The 22,778-nt window shown below is 34.6% G+C and overlaps 1 protein-coding gene and 1 non-coding gene across 2 annotated transcripts; one reads left to right on the top strand and one right to left on the bottom strand.

Moving 5' to 3' along the window:
- Nucleotides 1–5,948: 5,948 nt before the first annotated feature.
- LOC121208716 (small nucleolar RNA R71) lies at nucleotides 5,949–6,055 on the bottom strand. Its single transcript, XR_005903846.1, has one exon. It is a non-coding gene; the product is annotated as a small nucleolar RNA R71 (small nucleolar RNA).
- A 6,709-nt stretch (nucleotides 6,056–12,764) lies between these two features.
- LOC107895488 (ATPase 11, plasma membrane-type) lies at nucleotides 12,765–14,785 on the top strand. The gene is made up of 9 exons (XM_016820758.2): nucleotides 12,765–12,819; nucleotides 13,007–13,113; nucleotides 13,305–13,403; nucleotides 13,486–13,658; nucleotides 13,716–13,842; nucleotides 13,890–13,958; nucleotides 14,088–14,207; nucleotides 14,306–14,425; nucleotides 14,525–14,785. Exons 1-9 carry the CDS (start codon nucleotides 12,765–12,767, stop codon nucleotides 14,783–14,785), a joined length of 1,131 nt encoding a protein of 376 aa, XP_016676247.2.
- The last annotated feature ends 7,993 nt before the right edge of the window (nucleotides 14,786–22,778 follow it).

The raw sequence follows: 22,778 nt of genomic DNA, 5'->3' as shown, positions 1-22,778 counted from the left end.
TGAAATTCTGCTAAATATTAACTTACCTTTGGGTCAATTAATAAACACATGGATCAAAAAAACAAATAATCATCTTGATATTTTAAATAAACTAATATACGCAAAAGAGGACACTTTGGTGGCATTTTGTTTCAACTAATCTATTTAAAATATTAGACATTCTTAATTAAAACCCAAAGCCAAAATATGAATTTATTTATTTCAAAATATTTCTATTAACTTATTCTTTCAATCAAATTAAAAGATAATAGTGTGTATATATATATGTGTGTGTATGTATTTATATATTTTTCAAAACAACATTACATCAAAGTTAAATATTAAAAATCAACATCATAATAATTGACATATATCACAATTCAAACTATAAATCATATAATCATAACTTAACTAAATATTTGAAATCTCCAAAACTAAATATTATTCAACCAAAACTTAAAACCAGTATATATGTTTATATCCTGGTAGCATAAATAATTGAAATTTATAAATTAATATTAATACATTTAAAACAAGTAATCATGCACCAATAAAAGAAATCGAAGTAGGCAATACAATTAGTAAAATTCAACAGCAACTATGATACAAAAGATTAATTATGAAAGATTAATTGACATTGCACCAAAGCATTCCATTCAAATTTACGAAGCAACTATACGATAACCAAACATTTAATCTCACAAATAATATAATCAAATATATATGGTAGATAGTTTCTAATGAAACCCAAACCTGCACAAACTGTTATATATTTATATTTTATATAAAGTTTGTTTCAACCACAATAGATAATCGCACCTATTTTCATAAATAATCAAATTAAAAATTGAAAGATTAAAACCCTAATCAACATAAATCCAAAAGATTTGGCATGTATGATAAAAAATATTGAATCTAAATATTAAATTCATAAAATTTAAAAAATGAATTGAATCTAAATATTAAATTCATAAAATTTAAAAAATGAATTAACTCAAAAATAATAGAGAATCAATTTGTTCTCAATGGTTCAACATTACGAGGCTCGAATGCCACTTGTTCTTGAACCGTAAAATTCTTTTACAAAAATTAATACATCAGGATTTGTCATTTAAAATCATAAAGAACAAAATTAAATGCGGAAGCGTACCCAAATTCATTGATTTATTAGAATATTCGATCTTATAGTTTTGATTTTCCAAATTAGTACATAAGTAATTCAAAGAAAGTGACTCTCTCTTTTCTAAAGATTGGATATTAGAAAAGTTACGTATGTGTAATTTATGAACCATAACCCTAATATATATCTTTTGCACATTAACCCTAATTTCTAATCAACCCATCATCAATTAGAAATTAGTTACTAGTGTATTTACACATATTTGGCCTATACCTTATTTAATAACTAAAGCCCAATAGACTTTAACCAAATTAGATCCCTTTTAATTTGGACTATTCTTTTATAATAATAAATAATAACATGTAATTACTATCATTATATATGTGATGTCTATATTTTGTAACAAAAATAACAGTTGGTTGTCTTGAATTTTGGATTGGGGTCAATGTCCCAAGGTTTATCAACAATAGAAGATCCTTCTAGTGAGGGAAATAATAGAAAATCATCACTCTCTAATATGCGGGTTAGCATGCAAGAAGCAAACACTGGATGGTTTTTGTAGAAGGTGATGTTGTTGAGCACTCCAAAAGTTCAATGTCTACTGTTGGAAAGTTTGATCGTGCTGACGAGACAAGAATTTGGTGGAGTTTGAGATTCGTGATGAAGAAATTAAGATGAAAAGGCCTCTTTGCTATAGGCTGTTGAGAAGGAAAAAGATGCTTCAATTGATATAATTCATGCGTGGAGAAAAGCACATTGTAGTCTTCTACAGCTGTGTCCATGCGATATTGGTTTGATCTAGGCGCACTGGTGCGCGAAATCTGTCATTTACATATGAATTTCTTGGTTTGTGGCCAACCCAAAGTCAATGGCTTTGCCACAATGTGATTATACGCCCACCTTCCCTTTGGATGATTTGTTGATGCTAAAAAATCTAGCCCTAAGGCAAGCTTGCTAGAGCCATAAAAACCGTACCTCCTCCTTTCTTGCTTCATCACAAGAAATTCTTTTCAAGTTGAACGTGGTACTACTTAGCCCTAGTTTTAGTCATCATTATTATTACTTTTGAAATCTTATTTCCGATTGAAAAATATATACTAATAGAAATAGAAACTGTAATTTTATATTTGTCAGGGCTTAGAGTTTCTTCAATGATGATTACGAAGAGCTTTGTAGCTATCTTTTTAACCCTTCTGCTGATTTTGGCAATCATAGAAGCCGATGGAAAACGAATAGTCCTGGAGGAGGAGCGTGAGCCAAGTAATCATCTGCTGGGTCGAAAGGCCGGCGTTGGAGTCAAAGACGATATAGATCTAACTGCCAACGTCGGTGCCGGAGAAGATGACTCCGGCGGAGCCCTCTTGGCTTCCCTGAATGCAGTTACGAACGCTCCTCAACGTCACCATTTCTACCCGAAAGAACGACACTGATAAGCTTGGTAGTTGTTATACAGCTTGGCTTGAGTCTTACCGAATATGGTGTGACTGAGAATAAAACTGGAAACCAACATGTTAGAATAACCTAAAAGCATATACGTATATGTATATGCATACGAAAATGTTAAGCTTCCTTAACAAAATCACTGTTTGGTTCAGATATATGAACTACGTGAAAATCTAGGTTTGCAGCTACTTAATATGTGTAATTAGTGTAATACAGTTTGCATGAAATAAAGAGACCAAGCTTACCTAAATTAATGGAGTTTTGTTATATGGTCGTAGTCTTGGACAAACCATTGTTGCTCGGACATGAGAAACAACACGATAAAACCCTAACTGGTTTTCTAAATACTGTGGAAATTTAAAACTGTATGTATGTATGTATGCATGCATGCATACATGCATGGTGTTAATATTTTTTATATTTATTATTACTATGATCTCTTTTAGTTTGATAACAAAGGAATGAGTTTTTAAGAGTATTTTTCTGGAATGATGAACAAGACCGTTTAAATGATAAAATATAAGCAACTTAAGTTATTCCCAAAAGCAATCAATGTTTGGCTAGGATAATCATGCTACTTTAATTTATAAGTAGGACTAAATACTCTATATAACCTATAAATCAATCAAAACAATAATTAAGCTAAATTTCAACAAGCACTAATTACAAACATTACATTAATATATTTTATTCTTTATAGTTGAAGTTGGGTAAAATAATATATTAAATTTTTAATTATCTATATAAGAGATGGTAAATTATACATTTTTTAGAAGATATTATTTATTTAGTCGCTCAAACTTTAGGCTTTATATATATATATATTTAATAACTTTGTTTAGAAGAAGGCTAATATTCACTAATTAAACAATTTTCTTTTCCTCTACTCATAGATTGATGGCATGTCAACGTGGGTTTGCCACATCAATTGTCAGTAGTCAAGTGACATCACAAGATAATCTAAAATTGCACATAAATATTACCCACATAGTATTATCACCTTTGAAAAACAAAAAAGTTTGAAATAACAATAAACATAGCCACAAATTTATAATGTTAGTAGCTAATAATGTTTTATTATGTATATTAGAATTATTGATAAAGTAATTGTATTATAAAGATATAATTTTATTTTATAAATATGTAATTTTATGTAAAGTTGTTTTGTAAAATAACATAATTTTATGAAAGGATATTTTATTAAAAGGTAGATCTTATGAAAGGATATCTTATGTAAAGATACAACTATTAAATAATATAACATATTTTAAATACTAAAGTATATATATATATATATATATATATGTTTTTGTAATTTTCCGGGTTGATGTTCGATTGTCTTGTGACACCAACACAATTGAACATCAATTCAGTGAGAAATTTAAATAATAGTACAAAACATATTAAGTGTGTGTGATAAACCATAAAAGTAACATATTTTAGTTCCATGCTTGGCATGTTTTTGGATGATTTATTATATGAATTAGTGAATTTGATGCTCCTAATCCTTTAATTTTGTGTTTCTATACTTAGGTGAGCATAGGGAAGTGAAAGGAGCGAAAAACATGCTAAAATAGGACAAAAAGAGCTAAGTTCAGCAACCACACAGCCTGGGCACTTGCACACGGGCTAGGCACACACCCGTGTGCGCCACACGGGCTGGTCACATGTGCCAGCCCGTGTCGATTTCGAACCCTAATTCCCTAACACGCAAAAAAGCCAATTTTTAGTGTTTTTGAGCATTCTAAAGTCTATAAATACACACTAGAAGAGGATCTAATGGGGCACGCAAAGAAGAATGAAGAAATTACTTGAAGAACGCCGTCGAAATCAACTCAGAAGCAGGATCTCCTTCAAGATTGAAGATCTCCAGTAAACTTCTCTAGAAGTTTTTGGGTTTCTTTATGTTTTGTTGTTTTCCTAATTTTGAGATGTTTTCCTCCCAAAGTATGAACTAAATTCCCTAGATACTTAGGGAAGATGAAACCTATGATGGATCTTGTTATTTAATTTCTGAATTACATGATAAATACTTGATTTCTTGATCCCAATTATGTGTAATTATTCCATTTTTAATGTTTTCAGGATATTAATTCATGATTGATGTGCTTATTTAAGTGGAGCAAAAGTCTCTGTTTAAGAGTAGATCTGGCATAATTGAGCGGAGTTGCATGCAATCCTAGAAATAGGACAACATAAATCTACTGAATTAGAGTCAAATCTAATAGGGAAATCCATAGATCGAGTTAATGCGACAATAGGAGTTTTAATTAGAAAGAGATTTCAATTAATCAAACTAGAGTCAGTTATTTTTACTCTCGAAAGAGATATTAATATAATTTAGGGATTTCTACGGATCAAGGCAAGTGAATAAATCGTTTAATTCAGATTCAGAATAATAAGTGAATTCTAGGTGGATTCTTTCCTGGGTATTGTCTGTTGCATTGGCTCATTCAAATATTTTCTTACTTAATTCTCTGTTGCGTCTTAATAATTAGTTTAGATAATTTTAAATTAAAAACAATTCATTCAATTTATCGGCTAGATAATAAAAAGATAGTAATGACTAGTACTTTTAGTCCTCGTGGATACGATATTCCCAACTCACCATAACTATACTACTATTCGATAGGTGCATTTGCCTTTGTCGTGATTTTAGTTAGTTAAGTGAATCATCATTAAGTTTTTGGCGTTATTGCCGGGGACTAAAATATTAGAAACACTTGATTTTTATTACTTTAGCCATTTTTATCTTTATTGCATTTTATTTTTGTTTTTATTCTAATTTGTGTTTACTAACTTTTCTTTTATTTGTTTCTGGTAGGTCCCTTTAGTTTATGACTAGAAGAAACCATCAGGTCCTCTAATATTCGATAGCAAAATTGAAAGCACAACTCGCAGAAATAGTAGAGAAGCGAGGCAGAGTTGACAAAATACAGTGGACGAGCAAGAGGACATTATAACTATTACTGAGGAGATGGCTGATAATCAGAATAATCAGCTACCCCCTGTAGTTGCCGCGAATCCAGTAAATCAAAATCCTACTCCTCATACTATGTACGATTATGCCAAGCCCACTTTAACTGGGGCTGAATCGAGTATCATGAGACCTGCTATTGCTGCAAATAACTTTGAACTGAAGTCGAGCACCATTCAGATGATTCAACAATTCGTTCAGTTTGATGGCTTGCAAGATGAGGATCCAAATACTCATTTGGCCAACTTTCTGGAATTCTGTGACACTTTCAAGATAAATGGCATTTCTGATGATGTCATTCACCTGCCCTTCTCATTAAGAAATAAGGCTAAACAGTGGTTGAACTCCCTATCACAAGGTTCTATCACTACATGGGATCAAATGACCGAGATATTTTTGTTGAAATATCTTCCACCGGCTAAGACAGCCAAGCTGAGGAATGATATCTCTTCCTTCGTGCAAAAGGATTTAGAGACTCTATATGATGCATAGGAGAGGTATAATGATTTATTGAGAATGTGCCCTCACCATGGGTTACCTCTATGGCTACAAGTTCAAACATTCTACAACAATTTGAATCTCTCGACTAGGAAATTGATTGATGCAGTCGTCGATGGGACTCTGAATAATAAAACACCTAAGTGGCCTATGAGAGTATAGAAGATATGTCATTGAATAATTATCAGTGGCAACTCATGAGAACAAAGCCGATGAAAGCGGCCAATATTTTTAACGTTGATGCGGTCACCATGTTATCGAATCAGGAAGAACTTTTGAGTAAGAAAATTGATGGTTTATATAGTTCTACGTAGATACATCTGGTGATGCAGTATGATACAAATGGAGGAGGGATGAACAATCCAGAATGTCTATCCTACAACCCTAGCACAGAGAGCGAACAAGTCAACTATATGGGTAATAGTTCTAAACCTCAGAATAATCCCTATAGTAACACTTATAATGCAGGATGGAAGAACCATCCCAGTTTCTCGTGGGGTGGTAAAGGAAATCAAAGACAACAACCCCCTTCAGGCTTTCAACAACAACCGTACCAGTAAGAGAAAAAGTTGAACCTTGAGGAGATATTGACGAAATTCATTTCGGTGTCAGAAACCCATTTCCAAAACACCAAAACCGCACTAAAAAAATCAATAAACGTCAATTCAAGGGTCGAGAATCAAATAAGTCAGCTTACGAAGATGATTTCAAAAAGACCACAAGGTAGCTTGCCTAGCAACACTGAAACTAAACCAAGAGAACAGCTTCATGTAATTACGGTTCGAGATGAAGAAGGGTTAGTTGAACTTGAACCAAAACTAAGGCAAGAAAGTGTGGTAAGTTAAAGTAAGGTTGAGGTAAGCCACAGTGAACAAAAATCGATAAGTAAGGAGTATAAACCTTGCGTGCCATACCCAAATGCAATAAAGAAATACCATACAAACGAACAATTTGGTAAATTTCTTAAAATTTTTAAAAAATTTACTGTTTATTGAAGCTCTTTCGTAGATGCCGTAAAATATTTAAAGGGGCTTTTAAGAAACAAGCGGAAGTTAGATGATTCATCGCACGTTGAGCTAAATGCAGTTTGCTCAGCTATCTTACAGAATAAACTACCCAACAAATTGAAAGATCTAAGGAGTTTTATTATTCATTGTATAATTTGTAGTTTAAGTATTAATAATGCTTTAGCTGATTTAGGGGCGAGTATTAATGTCATACCCCATAAAATGTTTAAACAACTAGGTCTTGGGAAACCCAAAAAAGAAAACTAGGATGAGCATTCTATTGGCAGATAAAATTATTAGATTTCCTAGGGGTATTGTTGAAGACGTTATCGTTAAAATTGATAAATTCATATTCTTAGTTGATTTTGTTATCTTAGACATGGATGAGGATAGTGATGTACCTTTAATTCTAGGTCAGCCCTTTTTAGCGACTGCTAGAACTATCACTGATGTTGGTATAAGTGAATTGATACTTCGTGTAGGTGACGATACAATTAAACCCCAAGCTTGTGATTCTATTAGGATATCTAGTGATCCAAATGATTATACGAATTCTGTTAATATGAGTAACCTTGTTGCTCAACATTCTTTGCAGGAAACACCTCAGAAAAACGTGATAGAGCCATGGTCCAGCTTATACGACAAAAACAAAACAACTCACGAAGAAAGAATGCTTCAGATCGATAAACTAGATGAATGGCGGTCACATGTCAAAGAGAAATAGAGAATACACGATGTAAAACCGAAGAGGCTCCATGACAAGCTTGAGGATTTAACGAACCAATTTAATGTTGGAGACCAGGTACTGTTAGATGAAACAGACCCTCGACACACCACTTCAGAGCTTAACGCAAATGGAGCAACTCCTTTTACGGTACTCAATGTCTTCCCATACGATACAATCGAGGTAACTCATTCTCATTTCGGCACTTTTAAGGTAAATATTACCCGACTTAAACCTTATTTGAATAAAAAATATTGATAGCGAGAAAGAGGAGTTTCTACTCCGCAAACCACCATGACCATGCGAATACGAGGTAAGTCAAGCTTAGACTTTAAATAAGCGCTTCTCGGAAGCCAACCCGAGTGCTAACACTGCTAATTTCTTAATTTTATATCATAATATTTTTTATTAAAAATAATTTTTAAAACCCACACGGCCTGGACACACGCGTGTCCTTGGCCATGAGGATCTTTTGAGTAATTTTTAAAAATTGAAGAAAGTTGATAGTGAGTTACACAGCCAGACGACACGACCGTTTAATCCACACGACCAGGCGACATGATCGTGTAATCCACACGGCCTGGATACAGAAGCGTGTTCCTGGCCGTGTGGAGCTTGAGACTTAATTTTTCCAAAAATCGAAAGAGGCATGGCCTAAAATAGTCCACACGAGCGTGTCTTAGGCCGTGTGAAACCTAGAGTTTAATTTTTTAAAATTAAAACAAGTCAGAGAGTTATATGAGCAAGGTACACGATCGTGTGGAAAGTCACCTGGGCGTGCGAGAGGTCATATGGGCGTGGGAGAAGCGAAGGAGATTGCACACGGCCGTGCGACACGGTCGTGTGAACCACACGGCCTGGACACATGGACGTGTCCAAGGCTGTCTGAAGACTGGGCTTATTTCATTAATCACACACGGGCTAAACAGAGGCCACACGGCCGTGTGGCCTAACACGAGTCTCACACGATTGTGTCACCCTTTTAAATCCCTAATTCCTTTTCAATTTTTATCTTTTGTCTTCTTCTTCAATTAATCTTTCCTTAAGCCGCTGCTCCTACTTTCGGCCAATCCTCCGACCACCGTCCTTCCCACACCTGCGTACCCCAGCCCCTAATTCCCATCTCCTTTCCCTAGTATGAGCCACCTTTTTACCTTTCTCTTTTTTTTTTCTCTTTTTTTCCCCATCTTTCCCCCAACCCCCATAAATCGCCCACAGCAGTCACCATCCTTATTCCCCGTTGAACCGCCCATCCTCCACCACGCATATAACTACCCCAAGCCGCAACCTTCCTCGGCAAGTGCCAGAACTGAACCCCATTGAGTATGACCCCCTTTCTCCCTTTCCCTTTTTTCCCCTTGCCCCTCGTATTTCCTTCTTGCGTGCACAACCCCTCAAGCCGAAAAATTGGAAGGGCCCTAGAGTGACCCCCTCATCGAGCGCATCTTCCGAGGCTCATCACCCTTTTTTCCAATTTATGTGCGCGCTGTTATCACCACTACTCTGTGGGATAGATTCTTTGCCATCATCGAGCCCACCTATATGGAGCCGACCTTTAAGTTTTGCGCGATGTTTCTGGTACAATAGGTTATGACGGTTCATGACGAGCCAGGTACTATCAGTTTGTGACTTGGTGGTTTGGTACCCCACATGAGCGTTCCCGAGTTCGACGCTGCTATGGGACTTTATACAGACGAATTTATGAGCGCCGAGGACTTCTTTCGGCTTTATCGGCATATTCATCATTCACTATCACTTTGTTGGGTCGATCTTACAGCGAGCCAGATGCTTTATGATGCGAGTTACTTGAAGGCGAGTTCTCTCTCTGGCCTTACGGTACATTCACGCACTTTTAGCCCACGCTTTGACAGGTAGGAGAGAGAGCACCGGAGTCGTTAGCACGTATGACACTTATTATGGAGTATGGCGCACAGGTATATATTTGATTTGGCATACTTCATTACTTAGCCTTTCGCCATCAGACTGACTGCTAGAGGAAGGGCCTTATCTGCTTAGGCCCTTACGTGACTCGCCTCGCTTGACACTTCAGTCTACTTGACACACCGGAGTAGTCATCCACACTTACACTAGTAGGCCAGATGTCCCTTCAGGGCATCTCAAACATGATACATATGAGGATGGTCGAGCGGCGTCGTGGAGTGGACCCTCCTTAGTACCAATTCTTTCATTCTGATGCTCAGAATGAACTCGAGGACTTCACTGATAATGTTCCTCCCTATCACGAGGTCCCACCTCAGCCTCCACCTTCGAGTCATCGACCTATATCTTCTGCTACTAGCTTCCGAGGAGTATCAACCGAAGAGTTTACTAGCTTCTATCAGTATTGTATTTAGAGGTTCAACAGTATTGATGCGACATTGCAGCAGATTTGTCAACGTTTTCATGTTTCTCCTCCAATGCCGACGACTCACGATGTTGATGCGTCAGATGATAAGGACTATTGAGTCTATTTATTTTTATTTTTTATTTTAGTTTTATTTTTAGTTTTTATTTCTATTTTTCTGTTTATTTGTATTTCTCTAGACATTTTCACTTTTATATTTTGAACTATATTTTATTTATTATGGTTGTTTCTAATCGGGTTTGAAACCCTTTAATCTTCTTCAGCATTATGTTTATTTTCTTATCAGTTGCTCAGAATCATGCACTACATCTACATATATCTACAATTCCACTTTTCACTATTCTGGGAATTTCATCCAATATTTAGGGCAGTTTCAATTCTCCCCCTCTCTTATGATAGTTTACTTCTACGGTGATTATCTATTTTTGTACATTGAGGATAATGTACATCTTAAATGTGGGGAGGTTATATATATGGTTATTAGAAAATCCGTGAACTATGTCTTGTGTTCATGGAATTTTCTCATATTACTATTAGAATGAATTCTTATTGATTTGTGATTATCATTGATATGTTTTATATTAAAGTCATAGATATTTGTGCATTGATTGTTTAAACTTTAAGGCATGAGAGAACCAAGTATGATAAGTCGATTTTCAGAATTAAAAATTGTTAGGTTTGTAGAAGGCCCATTTTGCCCGGGCCCATAAAATTATCCAAAAATAAATAAAATAACTTAAAACAAAAAAACAATAAATAAAAGTCCATTTACACCAGTTTTTTTTAATAGTCCAAAACAAAAAATAAAATATTAGTCTAGATCACAAAATTCTAGCCCAAATACAAGTTATAGCCCAAACTTCAAAACCCATTTTACAATAGATCCAATCTAAGACCTAGACCCAAGCCAGTTACTAAGAACCTAAAACAGACCCAATTCCAGGGGCCCAAAGGCAAACTGGCCCAAATGGCCTAAGCAAATGAGATCTGCTGGAAACCTTAGGCCACCAAGTTGCTACTCATGTGCGCCGTAGCCTCCCCACGAGTGGCCTTCTTCTCCGTACACTTCCACATCAGCAGAACTTGAGAGAAGAAACTGAATATAGCAAATAACAGAAAATAGTAAAAAATAATAGCAGAAAATATAGAAGAAAAATGGGGTTGTAATTTCATTTTTATTTTTCGACTATAAAAAGCCAGAGAATCGTTGTAAGTTTTTAAGCATACATTCGAAATACACAAAAAAGGTGAGAAGTCAAAAGGTGATTTTCTTTTACTTTTCCCTTCTAAATTAGAAAGCAAAAGATCTGAATAAAAAATAATAATAAAAAGAAAAGGGGAGTACACGCTCATTGGAGGCGTTTGATCTTCCATTGTTGGTTCTTCTCTTCGGCGCCAGGATCTAGAAACCCTTTCGGGTTCGATTTGGGGGTCCGATTGCGCAACGGGATTTAGAGAAATTGATTTTTTCCTCCTTTTCTTACCTTACTTTCGAAAGCCGAAGGCTTTACTTCCAAGAGGGCTTGAGAACGAGCGCCCCAAAACATCCAATGATCTGAACTTGGCGGTTCCCTAAGGCCAAAGTTCGAGGGCGAGAGAGAAACAGAGGAGTCCTTCTGTTTTGTTTTTAAAAAAAATTAGAAAACTGATTTTTCAAAAAGAAATTTTGATTTTATAGCTAGTCCATAAGACGCTGTTTTGAGTCTGATTCCCAATGGCCAAAACGACGTCGTTCAGCACAACCCGATGCGACCCGACCCGATTACCCTCAGGATCCACGCGTTTTTGCAGTGAAGGGAAATTTGCGCTCTTGGTCACTATATTCCACGCTGTTATTTGATTAGATTCTTTTCGAATTTTCTTTATTTTTAAAATCTTCCCTGGAATTTGCGCATAAGTTTAATTTAGTCCACGCCTAAGCGCCACATTTTGGGACTTGGGACATTTCCTTTTTTAGTCCCTGTTTGTTTGTGCGCATTTAATTCTGGTCCTTGATTCTGTTTTCATAGTTTGATTTATTTATGAATTATCCTCTTGATTTTATTTTTGTTTCAATTGAGCTTTTTTTAGTTTATGTGATTCTTTACTCTCTTTAATTTATTTATTACTCATTTATTAAAAAAAAGAAATTATTTTAATATATTATTTTGAACTATTTCATTGATGTTTACATTAGATTAGTTCATTATCCTTATGCTTTCATATGAATACATTTTTTAATTGTCTATTTTGTAATTTGTCTATTTTAAAATTCTCTTTTATATAATTCTAAGAGCATGTTTGGTTGCCAATACACCCCTAATCAGTGGGCCCCACTTAATACTCCTTTAATCCATTGTTTGGTTCAGTGTATTGTTATTACAGGTCTAATCCATTACAGACCTAATCCCCAAAATCCACCGATTTCTATTCCGGATGAAAAGCTCTGTTTTGCTGCGTATTAAGTTCTCCCCATTTTTCTACCCTGTTTTACCCTCCTAATTGCTTCTTCTGATTTTTCTGATTCCATAACTTTTTCCTTCCTTTTTGCCGCCACATCTGCTTCTTCTTCATCACTCATTAGCAGACTGCTTCTTCTTCTTCATCCGCTCGACCCTGTTGCTGTTTCATGGTGGTAACCGCTTGATTCTCAACTTATTGGCTCTCCAACAATGGGAACAAAGACTCCAAACTTCGCCACTTTACCGGAAATGATATTCGGTGAAAGTTGTTTGATTCTCTTAAAGACGTCGCAAGCGGCAACGATATTCGTTTCAATGCATTAGATGCTTTTTTCGATTGGAAGCATGAAGGTTTGCCTCCTGTTGAAGTTCCTTCTGCTGCTCAATGGAAATTCAGAAGATAAAAGAAATGTCGATTATTTTATTTAACGTTTTTGGTGATTTAAATTTAGTTTTACGATCATTTATTTTACTGAGAACATCCCGTGCAGGACTTACATCTGAAGATGCTGAAGTTCGAGTCCATATTTTTGGTCAGAATAAGCTCGAGGAGAAGCCCGTAAGCACCCGTAATTTCGGATATATATATAGAGTTTCAAATTTTCAGTTAAATCATCATTATTTATCTGTAGTTCTAGTTATAAAATTGCAATAGAGTAAGACCTTGCAGCCTATTAGCTAAGCTAGCTGTAGTTTATCTGGTTTGGTTTGAAGCACTGTGACAATGCTAGCTTTTTTATCATACTCCAGGAAAACAAGTTTTTGAAGTTTCTAAGTTTTATGTGGAACCCATTATCATGGGTTATGGAAGCTGCAGCAGTGATGGCCATTGTCCTTGCCAATGGTGGAGTAAGTTATATATCTTTCCCCATATACTTTTCAAAGCTTGAATGGTCACCTTGATAGCTTTCTGCGGTTTGTTTTGTTTCAGGGTGAGGGTCCTGACTGGCAGGACTTTGTAGGGATTATATGCCTTCTGATTATCAATTCAACAATCAGTTTCATTGAGGAAAACAATGCTGGAAATGCTGCAGCCGCACTCATGGCTCGTCTGGCTCCTAAAACAAAGGTCTGCAACTCTCTTCAAGTTTCTTTAATGCCTTTGCAAATACAATAATGTCTAAATTTTCATAATCATTTTTCTTTTATGCAGGTTCTCAGATATGGTCAGTGGCAAGAGACAGATGCTGCTATTTTAGTACCAGGAGATATAATTAGCATAAAACTTAGAGATATCATTCCTGCAGATGCTCGCCTTCTTGAAGGCGATCCACTTAAAATTGATCAGGCAAGTGCTCTACTTGATAGTGATAAAAGTCAATTAAATAACTGAAGATATATCATGTAAAAATTCCTGTATTATCTGTTACTCTTGCAATCGGTTCTCATCGACTGTCTCAACAGGTACAACTCTTATTCAATGCACATCATTTTCCAGTAAAAATAAGCTAAAACATCCAAAACAGCACAATGACAAACTGAAATACTTATTCTACGTTGTTTACAAATCTATTATTTGGTTTGTTTTTTTAGGGTGCCATTACTAAAAGGATGACTGCAATTGAAGAAATGGCTGGAATGGATGTTCTATGCAGTGACAAAACTGGAACTCTGACCTTAAATCGTCTAACCGTTGATCGGAACCTTGTTGAGGTACAATAGCTGGACTTCAAAAATTTGAAACTCCTAGTTCTTGCAATGACTCAATTTTCAGATAAAGGTTAAATAGCCATGTTCACCTTTTTCTTAAGGTTTTTAGCAAAAATATGGACAAAGACTTGGTTGTTCTGCTAGCAGCAAGAGCCTCCAGACTGGAAAATCAGGATGCTATTGATGCAGCCATCATTAACATGCTTGCAGACCCGAAGGAGGTAATACAACAACAAAAATGTTCAATTTCAAGGTTCTCTTTTTCATTTGATTATTTTAGATGTTCATGTCAAATAATGAAAGAAACCTTGCATATTCAGGCTCGTGCAAACATCAAAGAGGTTCACTTTCTTCCATTCAACCCAGTCGACAAACGTACCGCAATTACATACATTGACTCTGATGGTAATTGCAAAGGTTTGTTTTTGTGTCCCAGGATATTTAGGATAGTGATTGATGATGATTTTGTTGTCATTTTAAATTGCAATCAGAACCCAAGGGAAGAAATTTCAAAGGGGAGCTCAGGCCTCCATTGGGAGGATTGCACACTGCGGCTTGCTTATGCAAATCTATGTGGTTGACATTTTCTTAACCATCTCTTCATTTTTTCACTCTGTATCCTGAAAGAAATGCTAATTTCAGGTTCATCTGGTTGCTTGAAAAACTCTTAATACATAAGCCACTGCACTTTTTTTCTCTCCTGAATTGATTGAATCAATCTTTATCTACTGTAAGTATATAATTATTGACTTCCTCTCTGGTTTTTCGTGTTTGCCTATGCCACACTAGCATGTTCACTTTTATATGTGTTTACTTGGGAACATTATCTGTCATACTTGTTAATTTCCTTGTAAGTTAAAGTGACAAATCTTATTTCCTTGTTACTGCAACTTTAAATGTACCATTTCAAGTAGCTACTCTCCCCTTCTCCTTTTGGTGTGATTAGGAGTCAGAAAGATTGTTTTTCCTAATTTATCAATGCATCATATAAATCCAGAATTGGCAGAGATTGCTTTTTCCCTTAACTTGTGGAATGGACACATGAAGTTGGAGGTTATTTTCAATGGCAACTTTGGACAGTATTCGTTTTCCTGCTAGATTGATGAGCTATTTTGTTTGAAGTGAAGAATTGGTTTCATGGAAGGCCAATTGGAGTTGAGAGTAGGGTGAAAGAGATATTGTATCGGCTTGAATTTCTTCTATTGAATTCTTACTTTATATTTTTAGTTGAAGTGAGATATTGAGGCAGTACTTCCATTTAATTCAGAATTGTTGTAAATTCAATCAAGTTGTTGATGATAATTCAATATGGTTATGTTTTTTTTATTTTTAGAGTTCAATTCTATATGGTTATGTTTTTTTTTTTTTAGAGTTCAATTCTTACTCACTTATTAAATTTTATTAGTTATAATTATTTTAAATTTTATTAAATCATATATTTTAATTAAAATATATTTAATATTAATTATTTCAAATTATCTTTTATAGTATAATATATTATGATTTGAGTAAATTCATATAAGAATATTAATTATTAAGAATTTTATTAAATTATATATTTTAATTAAGATATATTTAATAATAATTATGTTAAATTATCTTTTATAGTATCATATATTATGATTTGAGTAAATTCATATAAGAATATTAATTATTAAGAATTTTATTAAATTATATATTTTAATTATAATATATTTAATAATAATTATGTTAATTTATATTTTATAGTATCATATATTATTATTTGAGTAAATTCATATCAGAATATTAATTATTAAGAATTTTATTAAATTATATATTTTAATTAAAATATATTTAATAATAATTATATTTAAATATGATTAAATTATTTATTATTAATAATAATAATCTTATTAAAATTTAAATAACAATAACAATAATCATTTACCAAAACAAATTTATGCTAAGGGTATTCTAGTCATTTTAGTTTTTTCCATTATGCTATTACACCTCCATTCCATTCAACCAAACACAATATTACTATTACGCCTCTGTTCCATTACATTCAACCAAACAGTTGATTTGCTATTACACCTCTATTCCATTACACCTCTAATCCAATACATCTCTAATCCAATACAGCGAATAAGTTTTATATGATATTTATTTTCATACATTGATATTTATATATATAACTTATATTAAATTACTTATTCAAATTCCCTTTCAAACTTGTCTATAATTTTTCTTTTTTTAAATCTATCTATGTATATATATAATTTATTTCTTTGAAGACCTTATTTTAATATATATATATTTGTTAATTTGAAACAATTTCATATATTATTATTTTTTTATATATACATTATTTATATTAAGTTTTCCATTTCATATATATATTATTTATTTAGATTGACATATATTATTTTGTATATCGCTTACTTTTAATTTTTTATATATATATATATTATTTTACTATTTCATATATTATTTATTTTTGCTTTTATTTTTTGATCTATTTCAAACTTTCATGTATATTACTTACTTCAAGATTTTTATATATTTAATTGTTTGTTTGTGTATTGATAATTTCAAATTGCATGTCTTTTATATCATTCATTTGTTTATTTGTTTTAAAATTTGCTACATGTTATTTGTGTTAATTTGCTTGGTATTTCTTTAAAATTTGCTTTTAATTCATTAGCTTTCGAATATTAATGTCAGTATTTGTATAGTGTATGATATGTCACCATTGTATGTACCCAAATTCGTTCCTTTCAAATTTCATATTATGATCATTCATTTGTATAATATTTTATCCATGTTCCATGTTCGTAACTTTGTTTTTTTTACATTATCGCATCGTGATTCAAATTTCAACGTTTTAATTGATATTGGTCATCTCATTTTTATTCCAAACAAACCAAATAAAATGCCTTTTGAGCCGGTTTTATAATTGCTTATTTGAAAGCTTTTCAAAATAAGGCAATATTTTGTGTTTGGAAATTCGAGAAATCGTGCCCTAACGTGCTGGGTTTCGATTTTCCGTTTGACCAAATAATCAAATATCCTTTTAATGGCATGTGCAAGGAATCAAGAGATGATCTCGGTTTTAAGGGTTTAAAATGTCATATCCTAACTTACTGGATGTGGTGTTTTATTCCTTCGGGACGAGCGAATCTTAAATTCCAATTCGAGTTGTCCAAACATTTTTTCAAAGGGATTGCATTTTAAAAACTTTTCAAATTTTCGACATTACGACATTAATTAATCAATTAGGTACCATTTTTGGGCGTTGCGAGGGTGCTAATCCTTCCTCGTACGTAACCAACTCCTGAACCCATTTTCTTGACTTTCGTGGGCCAAAGTCAATATTTTAATGAAATAAAATGTTTTATTAGGTGATCTGATCACACCTAAACAAAAAGGATTGGTGGCGACTCCATCTTTGTTTTTAAAGTCGATTCCCATTTTTCAAAACATAAAAATGGTTTCGACAGCTTGGCGACTTCACTGGGGACCAATACGAGAGTCAAACCGTAAAATTGGTTAATTTTTGTCCTTTTGTCGAAAATTGAAAATTTGATTTGAAAAATCATGATTCTTTTGTTGCATTTGTTTGTGATCCTTATGATTGCTGTGGTTTGAGTCTCGTAGAATACTCTTGCATTGCATTGCATGATCGTTGTGATTACACCTTTTAAGTGAGAGTGAGAAGCTATGCCTTCGTGAGGTTTTCACTTTCGTATGGGCTAGTGGATTGCTTCTGGATACATCCGTACCTATGGCTTCGTGAGATTTTCATCTCTGTATGGCCATAGGGAAATGTATTCCCCTGAATCAAACTCGATCCATATGAGCCTATAATGGGTGAGGATTAAGGAATCTGTTGGTTTAGGTATCCTTTCCTTAGAATTGAACCACATATAGAAAGACCTAGGAGCCTACCCTAGGTAGAGCCACGCCAAATCCTAAGTCACCCGGTTAGGTGTTCTATATTGTTTTTTCTCTCTCCCGTGCTAACATTTTTTGTTTTGTTAATGACTGCATTGTATTACATCATCATAGAAAGAAGGTGTTGATTCATATTAGATTGCTAAATAAAAGAGCTTGTCATGGAAAACAGATTTCTTGATAAAGTGGATTATATTACGGTCATCCAAATATGGTCCAAATAGACATGACGAAAGAAGGCTAGTAGTCCACGGAGGAATACAAAACTTTGCCTGAGGTTTCAGGCCAACATGGATTTTTCGAGAACTGTCACGTCAACTTTCTTAAAGAAGCTAATGAGTATTGCGATGGTAAGTGAGCAGTGGGTCGTAGCCTGGATCAAGCGAAAAGGAGAATAGGGACATCTTTTGGAAAATTCGCTAGACTAGACCATAACATCCGGATATGAAGAAAAGAGCGATGTTTTACCTGGACTATGAGGGCAATGCCGCATATGTAATCCATTTTATGTAAAGAGATTTTTTTTCTAGAAAAGTTGTTCTAATGGAATTGAATTTAGAGTCAACGTCTCTCTTTCTTTGCATTCATCCCATGCATCTGCATTGCATTGCATCATTTTCATCAAACATTCACAAAAGGACCCTAATTAGGTAAAATTATTTCAGTTAACCTGGAACCAACAAAATTCAAATGACTAAGCATCTTTACGGTATACGAAAAAAGACCAAAGATATGGATCAAAGGTTGGAAAGACTCGAACAACTTCAGATAGAGATGAAAGACAAGCTACAAATGCAAATGCAAGAGTAGCTAGCTAAGGTTCAACAAGACGTGATGGATGAAATGTTGGAGTCTCAAAGAAACATGATGACTCAGTTGACTCAATTGTTGGCTGAGAGAATGGATAAAGGAAAAAGCCCTAGGGTCAATGTTGGAGAAGACAATGAGAATCCTATCCATCCTCCGGGTTTCACCCCGACAAATGCTCAGACATGCCCGCAAAGTGTACCTATTGCTATCAGATCTCAGCAATATTAGGCCGGTACCTCGGCCCAGTGAATTACCCGATAGGCTCAAGCTTCAATCCGAGGGGTAATCCAACCACTCCTGTAGTTCCTAATCTAATCTAGACGAAATGGAAAAAGCAAAGATGAAACTGCCAAAGCAACTCGAGGATCGGTATAAATGGTCAGAGGAAAAATTTAAGGCAATAGAGAATGTTGACTACTATTGTGGATTGACGCCAAGGATCTGAGTTTGGTCCTCGATTTAGTACTCCCGCCAAAATTTAAGATTCCAGAGTTTGAAAAGTACAATGGGACTAGTTGTCTTGAAGCTCACATCACAATGTTCTGCCGAAGGATGACAAGATATGTTAATAACGACCAACTATTAATTCATTGCTTCCAAGACAGTCTGATAGGGTCAGAAGCTAAATGGTACAATCAATTAAGTCGTGCTAAAATCAATTCATGGAAGGACTTAGCATAAGCTTTTATGAAGCAGTATAGCCATGTAATAGACATGGCACCCGACAGAATTACCTTGCTGAATATGGAAAAGAAGCAAAATGAGAGCTTCAAGCAATATGCCCATAGATGGAGAGATGTAGCAATACAGTCCAGCAACCTCTTCTGAAAAAGGAGACCACAATGCTTTTCATCAATACCCTAAAAGCCCCATTCATTAACTATATGTTGGGAAGTGCTACTCTGAGATTTTCAGATATAGTAATGTCCGGTGAGATGATTGAAAATGCGTAAGAAGTGGGATGGATGTGGTAGAAAGCATTAAAAGGTCAACCTCGAGAAATAAAGAAAATGAAGTGAGCATCGTGAGCATGCCTTCCAAATTGGACAACATAGGCCAGCCGGTGGCTGTAACCACTAGCTATCAAGGCTCTTCAAGGCAGGAATCTAACTCGAGGCCAAATACAGAAAGGCTCCGATTTACACCCATCCCGATGTCATATAAGGAGTTGTATCAAAATCTTTTTGATGTGCATGTGGTGTCTACGTTCTATTCGAAACCCGTGCAACCTCCATTCCCAAAATGGTATAATGAGAATGCTCAATGCGAGTACCATGCAGGAGTAACGAGACATTTAATTGAAAATTGCACTACATTTAAAAAGTTGGTCGAAAGGTTCATTGAAATGGGAAGTGTGAAGTTCAAAGATTCCTCATAACCTAATCGTTCTGACAATGAAGTAAATGCAATATTTGAAAGTGGGGGCAAAAGAGTTGCGATGCCTTGAACAAGTCAAAAGCCTGTAAGGAATATCGAGGAATCTGAATGACATATCCTAAGAGAAAATCAGGAAATAAAAGTTTCCAAACCCTTGTATACTTGGGAGTGTTTTGAACAATGGGACTGTGGAAGAGATTTCTGTATTTTTAAAGCTAATCTAGAGTAATATTCAAAACACGCTTGTTGCTTTAAGCCTAGAAGCAATAAGAATCCTTTTGTGAAATAGGCTTGTGTTCAGAATATTTATTTCAATAAAATGCATCTTTTTGAGCAAATATTCTTTCATTCTTTATATATTATTTGTTCTTTGGATTTTCTTTTAAATATGCTTCATTCATACTATACAATTAATCATCCTTAGAATCATTTATTCTTTGGAATCTGCCTTCGTACATATAACAGGTCCCCAAATATCAATGATGTGAGCGACGCTGTCACTGACTCAGAGTCTCCTTTTGGGTGAGATATGTGTTTAAGGGGATCTTAGGACTTTGAAGATGACAGAGATTGTAACTTATCTCCTGATTTGTTAAGGATGGTAGAACTAGATGAAAAATAGATCCTACTCTACAAAGGGTCAGTGAACATTGTAAGCAAGAGGCAAAGATCGACGCCTGAGTCACTGCAAAGACAAAATGAATCGTCATTGAGTTATTCCAAGAATTCAAAGATGTTTTCACATAATCATGTTAAGATATACCTGGGATATTAAGACCTGAGGAAGCTAAAAAATGTCTATACGGTGACAGAAGGACACATGATAATAGTTTTACGATAGCCACACTAATCATGAGGTTTGGGTACTGCTGGTCTACGATGGAAGGGGATTGTATTAGTTAGGCTGTATTGAGGGAGACAAGATTCATATGCCTCATTCATTTCTTCACAGACTTTCTCTATGTGGGTCGTGGATGTTATCTGGCCATTCTCGTCTAATATACATCGATTCATCTTGGCAGTCGTCGATTACTTCACGAAGAGGGTGAAAGTCACGTGCCAATGTTACAAAATCGATAGTCATCGAATTCCAAAAGAAAAACCAACCCAAAAAAAAGGTGTCGACTTGGAATGTCAGAAAGGATCATGTCTAATACAACTGCAATGTCAAAAGCTTGCACTCTATTCAAAGATTGGACACCATATCACAGTGCAGCAAAGGCAGCCAAAAAGAAAAACAAAAGTAAAAAATAAAAAATAAAAAATAAAAAATAAAAAGAAGAATAAAAATAATAAAACAAAGGTTATAGTGAAAGGCGACCGAGACTTCTAAAGATTGGCATAAAGAAGTTACCATTTACCCTCTACGCTTATCGAACATCGGCCAAGACCTTCATCAGGGCAACGCCTTCTCATTAGTTTGAGGAATGAAAGTGTTTTGTCCATTATAGTAGAGATTCCTTTTCTCAGATTCTTGTCAAAACTAAAGTTGGATGGCGTAGAATGGACCTAATCACGATATGATCAGTCGAATTTGAAGGGTATCCATCACGGTGAGATGATGCGGGCTTACGACAAAGAGGTTCATCCTAGAGAATTCCACGAAAGGGACCTGTCATTAAATAAGATCCTTTCTACATAAAAAGACTTCAGAGGAAAGTGAATGCCAAACTAAGAATGTCCTTATGCAGTAAAGAAGGCCTGTACTGGAGGAGCATTGATATTGACCGAGATGGATGGTAAAGATTTTCCCAATCCGGTGAATCTAAATCCAGTCAAGGAGTATTCTACCTAAAAAGAGAGAGGTTAAGGTGAAAACCCGTAAAGGGCACCTTCAGACCCAAAAACAAAAAATCAAAAATCAAAAATCAAAAATAATAATAAAAAATCAATAAAAAATAAAAAATCAATAAAAAAAAGAGAAAAAGAAAAAGGAGAGGCCAATGCGAAAACCAGCAAAGGGTACCTTGAGACGAAAGGAGATTTGAGTTGAAAACCCAAAAAGGGTGGCTCAAATTTGGATCAAAGTAGGGCATACAGTAGTCTTGTTATGCCTGAATTAACAATGAAGAATTATGCTACGTCTTGGACCATTGACAAAGTACTCCGGATCCCTTAAACACAGATTGAGCTCAAAATGGTCCTCAAGAAGTTGGTACAAAGAAGCTCAAGCTGCGATATCTAGGGCACCTAGTTTTCCATTTTACCCATTTTGAATCTTTGATTACCTTATTCTTTCCAAGATACATCCCAATAAATTTCCTTCCTAATTGCATTTGTTATCCTTAATTAACTTACTTGGTTCGAGCTATACTCCTAATTAATTTCCTTCCAGTCCATTGTTATGATCTTTTTCAAGCATTTTGAATTGAAATAATGATTAGTGGATTAATAATATTATCATAAAAGAAGTTTCACATATTACTTTGAAAGCTTCTAAATAATACAAGAACTTGAAACAGGACTATTATT

The sequence above is a fragment of the Gossypium hirsutum genome, chromosome A10 (genome assembly GCF_007990345.1).
Source record: "Gossypium hirsutum isolate 1008001.06 chromosome A10, Gossypium_hirsutum_v2.1, whole genome shotgun sequence".
Classification (NCBI taxonomy): Eukaryota; Viridiplantae; Streptophyta; class Magnoliopsida; order Malvales; family Malvaceae; genus Gossypium; species Gossypium hirsutum.
This window is presented reverse-complemented; position numbering and strand designations above follow the sequence as displayed.